Source organism: Nannospalax galili, unplaced genomic scaffold, assembly GCF_000622305.1.
Source record: "Nannospalax galili isolate Female #2095 unplaced genomic scaffold, S.galili_v1.0 scaffold69, whole genome shotgun sequence".
Classification (NCBI taxonomy): domain Eukaryota; kingdom Metazoa; phylum Chordata; class Mammalia; order Rodentia; family Spalacidae; genus Nannospalax; species Nannospalax galili.
This window is the reverse complement of record NW_008360297.1, coordinates 187,900-196,596: the sequence shown is the minus strand read 5'-3', so window position 1 is coordinate 196,596 and position 8,697 is coordinate 187,900. Positions and strand designations below refer to the sequence as shown.

Sequence of the window (8,697 nt, the reverse complement as noted above, 5' to 3'; positions counted from 1 at the left end):
ATCGTATAAGCATAATAATTCATCTGTAAACCTAAAAATATACAGCCAATTTTGAAAGAGATGTATCCTAGCTCAGAAAAACGTTACTGAATAGGTTAATGCTGTTGTAATGAATTGCTTCTTCTAATTAAAAAAAAAGAAAAACAAGCATACTAACAAAACTGAAGTTGGGTCTTTTGCAAGAGCAGCAAGCTTTCTTAGCCACTGAGCAAAATATACAGCCAATTTTGAAAGAGATGTATCCTAGCTCAGAAAAACGTTACTGAATAGGTTAATGCTGTTGTAATGAATTGCTTCTTCTAATTAAAAAAAAAGAAAAACAAGCATACTAACAAAACTGAAGTTGGGTCTTTTGCAAGAGCAGCAAGCTTTCTTAGCCACTGAGCCATTTCCCTAGACCATGTTCTGTCGTTTGATGACCTGAAAGAGTAGTCCTGGGCAGCTGTTTGGATTGCTCTGTGACCTGACATAGGGACCCCTGTGAAGGGGAATGCTTTGCAATGCTCAGCTGTCATGTTAACATTTGCCAGCCTTTGTTTTTCCAAAGACTTAGCAATATGTAGCGACTCTGACTTACAGTATTCTGTGAAGAGGTGTGAAGGTGACCTACATTTGTGCAGTACAGTGCCAATTTTCTTGGAAGTAAGTGAGTTCATATGCTGAGAATACGGTACTTAGGAGTTGGGTAGGCAGTTTGGGAATTATTCTGTTGAAAAGTTTAGACTAACTGCTGAGAATCACCCAGGAAGCTGATTGGTAGTCCACTCAGTAAAAATACCTATGGTGGTCACAGGATTTTTTACTAATAATATTTCCTTATAGATGTCAGTAAATGATATCTTATTAAAACTGTAGTAGATAATTTTTTCCAAATGTGTGACTGTGAATATGATGGGAGGAGGAGTGATGCACTTGAAAACACTGTTGAGAAAGCAGTTCAAAAAAAGAAAGGCCTAAGAGAAAATGTAGCCTAGGCTTTATGAAATCTTCAGGCTTAGCAAGTGTAGCCTAGGAGAATAGGAAGTTTTGGTAAGACTGAAAATTAGAGTTTAATAAAACAGGTCCAGGTGATGGCAGAGTTTGTGTTTTTATTGTCATCAGATTGTTGCTAAAGTACAAAGTTTTAGTGGAGTAGTAGAAGAATTTCAATTCCAGTATTTTTGAGTATTGACAGGATTTTGCTAAGAGCCTTGAGAATTTTTAATAATCTGTTAACTTTATCTGACTTAAACATTTTGAAGTAGAATTATGTCTAAAGAACTTTGCCAGTATAAATATGGTTCACATGCCGAGTATAAAAATGATAGCTTTTAATGTAAACAAGAACAATGCTATTAGAATATTGAATGCATTAAATACTTAGGATGCATTTTATTTATTTATGCTTACATTAAGTAATCTCAGTAAAGGTACCTAAGACTAAGAGTGCGTACAACTTCCAAGGTGGTATTTGAGAACTATAGCTTCCTTTTCTGTAAAGATAGCTTTGGTTCCCTTTTTCAGAAGTAGAATTTACTGAACTCCTTACCTATTATATCTACCTAGGGCAGCTACTTACCCCCCATCACCCCCAGTAGCCATGCTTTTGGCCTGTCTCAACAGAACATGGTTCTATCTAAGTTTTTTCTGTTTGTACTCTTAATTTGCATACTTTCTTGTCTGTGCGAATCATTTTTAAAAATCTCTTCCAGGCCTTAATCCTGTTCCCTTGGCGACTTTCCCTGTTGTCTTTGACATTGCACACTATTTCCATAACACTGGACCACTGTTCTTTTCTGTCCTTGTTTTTACTTCACTTGCACTCTATCTTAGGGAGGCCATTCAACTGTTGCCATCTCATTTCTCTGTTTTTCTCAAAAGAAATACTCAAAAATGGTCTGTGTGTCCAGTTTCTTCTTAAACTTACTCTAGTCTAGCTTTTTACCATATATCCAAATAGCTGAGATTCAGGAATCAGTGAACTTCAAAGTGCTTAATTCAGTTTTCAGGCATTACTATTCACCAGCTTGATTTGATGTTTAGTAATCCTTTCATTTTCCCTGAAATAGTCATTTGACTCCTAGAACAACACTTTAATTTTTTTTTTAATTTCTCAGGTCTTTTAAAATGTCTTTTGCTTCTTTCTCCTCACTACTATGTCAGTACCCTAGACCTCTCCTTAGTGTGTAGGTAATCTGTGAGTGCACTTGGTTTTACTCATGTATAATTACCAAACTCTGCCGCTACTTGGTAGTTTTTCCTACATTCTAGATTATAATATATTTCAATTTTATGTTCCACTTAGTTTTCGAATAGGCATGCCAAACTTAATATGTGTACAAGTCAGAATTCCAATTGCCACCTTAAAACGAGTTCTATAATCTCATTTTATTTTATTCAGTTATGCTTATTTCCTCTCTGTTCCCTGACATTTTATTGGCTGTTCTTTATAAATATGTCCAGGGACTGAATACTTGCATGTCCTCCATCCTAGTTCAAGCTGTTTTCATGATTCACTTGAGTACTGGGATGGAAAAGCTGATCTTCATGCTTTCTGGTTTTCTGCTACCAGTTTCAGGTGGCTTCTTCTATCATTCTCTACTTTTCTGCCTTCAGACAGGGTCTCTCACTGAACCAGAAGCTTGGAAGCTTGTTTTCTGGCTAATAAGCTCTCAGGATCTGTCTCTACCCCTGAGTACTGGGGTTACAGCCATGCTTTCAACTTTTTATGTGGGTGCTAGGGATTCAGACTCAGGTCCACATGGTTGCAGAACAAGTGCTCTTACTGAGTCGTCTGCTCAGTTGCTGTTTACTTTTTTTTTCTTTTTTTTTTTTTTTTTTTTTTTAAAAAGGGTCTCCCTGTAGCCCCAGCTATCCTGGAACTTATTATGTAGACCAGGCTGGCCTCAAACTTAAAAAGATCCACCTGCCTCTGCCTCCCAAGTGCTGAGATTAAAAGGGGTGTGCCACCACGCCCAGCTTTGCTGTTTAAATTTTTAAATGAAAACATAACTATCTCTTTAAGGAGCCAAAATTAATAAGTATATCTTTTTTCTCATTCTTTGTTTTGCTGATAAACTTTACTTTAGATTTTCTTTTGTCTATATCAGTGAGACGATTGTTCAGTTATTTTGAATATGTTTCAGTGAATGGGCTTTTATGTTTGTATAGTTGCAGCATGTGATTTAGGGGGAATTATAACTATTATCATAAGCAGTTTTGAACATAATAGCTAAAAATCTGGGCTTTAAATATTTGTTGCCTACTTTAAATCCTAGCCTGGCCACTTAATTCCCTTTGTGATATTAGGGAACTCTCTTTGAAGCATCCTCATAAGAAAAAAAAATGGAAAGGATAAAAGTATGTTATGGTGATTATTGTGCAGATTGTATGAGCTAGTACTTTTATATACTTAGAGTAGTGCTTAGCACATAGCCTTGCATAATTTTTCACTAAAGAAACCTGTTACACTTGTTTTCATGTTATCAGATATTTTATATTCTCTTATTTATGATCTCATTCATTGAAATGCACATTCTTTTTATGTATATGAAATTTGCATATATGTTTGAGGTTTGTTAATTGGCCCTTTTATTTTGTCTCCTAGAGCTGCTCATCATCCAGAGTTTCCAACGGTTCTGACAGCTTTAGAAATAGACAATGCTGTTGTTGCAAATAGCCTAATTGACATGAGGGGCATAGAGACAGTGCTGCTAATCAAAGTAAGGCCAATGCTTGATGTATTTTATGCTATTTAAAAATTTTTATGACTGAGTTTTTTCATATATTGTATTTTTACCTCATACTGGCAAAATACTGGTATTTATACTTCATACATATTTTTACCTCAAAAATACTTTTTCATAATAAGACATTATTTGGGGATTATTTCATTCAAATGTTGGAGAAAGATTACTAGAATTATCTTGATAGGTTTAATTTTGAAGCACATCCGTCTGAAATACTTGAGAAATGTTTTTAAAATGTGTTTTCTGTTCTGTTCTAGAATAATTCTGTAGCTCGTACAGTCATGCAGTCCCAAAAGCCACCCAAAAATTGTAGAGAAGCTTTTACTGCTGATGGTGATCAAGTTTTTGCAGGACGTTATTATTCATCTGAAAACACAAGGCCTAAATTCCTAAGCAAAGACGTGGATTCTGAAATAAGGTTAGAGTCAAGTTTAAAACTCTGCTGTATTCCCACTGCTTTCTTTGGTTTTCATTTTCTTTAACCACCTTCTTTTAGTGCTTATCTCACAGAAGAACTGTGACTTATTTCAGTGTTTTGTCTTAAAAGTTTATTTAACTGGGGCTGGAGAGATGGCTCACCAGTTAAGAGCACTGATGGCTCTTGCAGAGGACCCAGGTTCTATTCCCAGCACCCACACGGCGGCTACGAACTGTCCTTAACTCCAGTTCCAGGGGAATCTGAAGCCCTCTTCTGACCTCTGCAGCATTGCACGACATGGGTGCACTCACATACATGCAGGCAGTATACTCATACACATAAAATAAAAATAATAAAGTATTTTTTAAAAAAGTTTATTTAACTGGACTTGGAGTTTGACCTTCACTTTGACAGCAGTATTGAGGACAGAGTTCACAAAATGTGTCCCTTGACTATCTGGTCTGCGCATTGTTGTACCTGTCCATAAGTTTTACTCAAAATATAAAGGAGTGTTTGCTTTGGCAGCATATACACTGAAATTGAATAGTACAGAGACTATTAGCGTGGCCCTTGCAAAAGGATGGATTGAAAATTTGTGAAACATTCCATGTTTTCTTTAATAAAAAAGGAAAGAAAAAGAAGAATGTAAATGAGCTGAATCATGGATGCTTGCTATTGAGTTACAGTGATTTTTTTTTTTTTTAAGTGAGAATCCAGTATACCAGTCTGCATTCTGACTAAAGCTTCTTATTGTGTATCTCATACTTACAGTTTTGTTGTTTGAGAGAGCTAGAAAGAAGTCACTTGACAATTCAAATTCAAAAAAAAAACCTTAGATGGGTTGGAGAGATGACTCAGTACAGTAGTTAAGAGTAACTTGCTGGTCTTGCAGAGGTCCTGAGTTTGGTTCCCAGAACTCATGTCAGATGGTTCAGAACCACCTGTAACTCCAGCGCCAGGAGAATTGACCCCCCTCTTCTGTCTCTACAGGTACCTGCACTCACATGCACATACCCTAGGCACGTAACTTAAAAACCTAAAATCTTAACAACAACAAAAATGGCAACCAAACAACAACAACAAAAAACAACAACCCAAAACACATATATGTTTGGAGAGATGGCAAAGCAGTTAATAGCAGTGGCTGGTCTTCTGGTTCCCAGCACCCATGTGGTAGCCAACACCTGTCCTCAATTCCAGGTCCAGCGAATGCAACACCCCTCTTCTGGCCTCTGTAGGCACCACATGCAGGGGAAACACTCATACACAAAATAAAATCAAGCTGGTAGAGTGACAAATTGAGAAGTTAAAAAGAGTAAATAGTAAAGAGTAGGTGCAAGAGTATGCCAAAAAGAATTTGGGATTCTGTAGAAATCATGATTTCTCAATTAAACTAATTCCGTTTGGTGAATTGATGAGTTAGACTTGAATTAATGATTTAGAATATGTATAGTATAAATTAGAACTTCAGATAAAAAAATTGTCACCAGGTCTGGTGCAATCCTAGATACTTGGAAAGCTATTGCAGAAGTATTACAAGTTCAGAATCAGTGCAGGGAAATCTAGTTAAGACTTAAGTTTAAAATAAAACAAATAGAAAGAGGGCCAGGGACATGACTCAGTTTTAGAGCCCTTGCCTACCATGCATGAGGCTATCCATTCAACCTCCAGGACAACTGCAAAAGTAAAGAAGGAAGCCGAGAGAGGAGGAGAAGAGGGAGTCTTAAGAAAGTTGAACCAAAGTAAAAGAATTGTAAATAACTTCCATTTGTAGGGGAAATGAGAGTTTTGTTGAAATAGATTTCTTATTTGTAAATAACACTGAATATGTTTGTGTAATTATTAAAGTAGCATATAATAGCTAGGCATGGTGACACACATCTTTAATCCCAGCACTTGGGAAGCAGAGGCAGGCAGATCTCTGTGAATTCCAGGCCAGCCTGGTCTACATAGTGAGTTCCAGGCCAGCTGGGGCTACAGAGAGATCTTGTCTCAAAGAGAATAACAACAAGAAAAGTAGCATATAATAATTATAATGACTATTGGAAAGTTTTAATTTATTTTTATTTTATGTGTATGAGTGTTTTACCTACATGTATGTAAGCATACCACATGTATGCATTGCCCATGGAGGCCAGAAGAAGGTTTCAGATCTGGAACTGGAGTTATGGACATTTGTGAGCCTCCATGTAGGTGCTGGGACCCAAACCCAGTCCTCTGCAAGAGCAGCCAGTACTGAACCATTTCTCCAGCCCCAATAAATATTTCTTAATTAGCAATAGAAAAAGGTTGGAACAAAAGTTAAGTGATTAGGAAATGGGTGTTGTGGTACTTGGTTTTTTTTCCCAATTTAGTTTCTAGTTATAAAAGTATACATGATGTTACAAGCTCAAAAAATTACTAATATGGTTGGCAAAATTGCTTATGCATTATCAAATTGTATAGTATAACATTTTTGTATACTTTTCTGAAGTACACTTTAAATTTTATTCTTTAATTTGTTTCTTCAAACAAATATTTTAGTGCTTACCTAGTGTGCTAAGGAAGGTGGTAGCTTATACATGAGCCATCAGGTCCTTATCTGCGTTAGGGAAAAGACAAAGCACACTGCACGGTGAGTACTGATCACCATGAACACATTAGAGAAGTACTGATCACCGTGAATACATTAGAGAACACATTCATATCACACAACCAGCTTGCATAATTAGCTAAGCTTAGTAGTTAACAAATGTTATACTTTTGTGTAAAGACTAAAAAGTCAGGTAGAACACCATGTGAAAATTGCATAGTCACTTGACTGTGCTTCAGGAAACCCTTCATGGTTTTGGCACCTGCCTTCTTTATTCCCCATCTCCATCCCCATCCCTTCCCTGTCCTCTTAGAATTTTTTTGTTGTTGTTGCTGTTGAATTAATTTTTATTAAAATGGAATGTTCTTCAAAAAATATGGACCACTTCATGAATTTGCATGTCATCCTAGGTTTTTGGGTTTTTGTTTGTTTTTTGTTTTTTGAGACAGGGTCTCCCTGTAGCTCCAGTCTGGCTTCAGTCTCACCTGCCTTGGCCTCTTGAGTGCTGGAATTAAAGACATGTACCACTATGCCTAGTGTCTTAGCATTTCTTTTTCTTATTTTGTTTTGGTTTTGGTCTTTTTTTAAAAACAGGGTTTCCCTGTAGCCCCAGCTGACCTGGAACTCAATGTGTATACCAGGCTGGCCTTGAACTCACAGAGATACGCCTGCTCCTGCCTCCTGAGTGCTGGGATTAAATGTGTGCACCACTAAAAAAAAAAAGTCTTAGCATTCTTTTTAAAACAAAAAATTTTGAACTGTTCTTTAAATCTGTTGTCATCACTCTACCTTTGTGCAGTTTCTTGCATCTTTTCCCTTTTTTGGCTCAGCATATAAAAACATTAGAGAATACAAATTGTTTTTCCATTCTCCCAGAATCACATTTGTGTTCCTGTAGTTCTGAAGACATAAAGTATCTTGTCCTATTCATATCTTAATTGCAGTGCATTTCTTGGTTTTCTTTTTTTGAGGGAATGGTTCTTTATTCTGTTTTTAGCAACCTCCATGCTTAATGCCTAGAGCATAGAATACATCTAATAATATTTGATAATCAAGTAAGTAAAACTTCAGTTTAGAAGACTTGACATTTCTGCTAATTTTTGTTAACAAGTTGTTAACTTATTAATAACTTGGTAAGATTATAGTACTTGTTTAATGAAATAGGAGTATGTAAATAATTTATTACTAGTAAGCTTTTTTAATGGTAAAGAAGTAAGGTATTTGTAATGTTGAGAAATGAGTTTATTTTTCATCTGTTCTTAAGTGAGTTGGAGAATGAGATTGAAAATAAGAAGGCCCAGATAGTAAATCTTCAACAGCATCTGTCTGCCCTTGAGAAGGATATTAAACGTAATGAAGAACTTCTTAAAAGATGCCAGCTACATGATAAAGAAATAAAGGTAAAAAAAATACCCTTTTGTTTTTGCCAGTTACTTCTTCAGTGTTAATTTTATAATTTTTTCATTCATATCTACTAGTAATTCTCAAATATTTTGGCCTCAGGCTCCTTTACATTCTTATGAAGAACTTTCATTTATATGTTATATCTATAAATACTTTTATTTTTAAAAATGAAAAGTTTTTGCTTCTTGACCTTTTTGCAACAATCAAATATAAAACAAAATTTAAGAACTTACTAATTTATTTAAAGGTAGTATAAAATATATTTTTCAAACTCCAAAATGTAGTGAGATTTTCTATCATCTACCTATCTATAATCTATCATCTATCATCTGTCTATATCTATCTATCTTATCTATCTATCTAATCATCTATCATCTGTCATATCTCTCTATCATCCATCTATATCTATCTATCATCTATCTAATCTATCTATCTCTTTTTTCTTTTTGGAAAATCCTAACTAGTTTATTGGGCTTGCTAACAGAACATAGGTTTACTGTAAAACAAAATTTAAGAATTTACTAATTTATTTAAAGATAGTATAAAATATATTTTTCAAACTCCAAAATGTAGTG

The 8,697-nt window shown here is 35.3% G+C and overlaps 1 protein-coding gene and 1 non-coding gene across 2 annotated transcripts in view; both read left to right on the top strand.

Moving 5' to 3' along the window:
- Window positions 1-8,697, top strand: part of Smc6 (structural maintenance of chromosomes 6) — an 84,312-nt gene that overhangs the window by 47,354 nt on the left and 28,261 nt on the right. Inside the window, exons 16-18 of the mRNA XM_008824185.3 lie at window positions 3,587-3,701; window positions 3,986-4,146; window positions 7,983-8,118. Coding sequence (XP_008822407.1) covers window positions 3,587-3,701; window positions 3,986-4,146; window positions 7,983-8,118 — 412 coding nt within the window. The remainder of the gene's footprint in view (window positions 1-3,586; window positions 3,702-3,985; window positions 4,147-7,982; window positions 8,119-8,697) is intronic.
- Window positions 4,660-4,761, top strand: LOC115068621. The gene has a single exon (XR_003847953.1). It is a non-coding gene; the product is annotated as a U6 spliceosomal RNA (small nuclear RNA).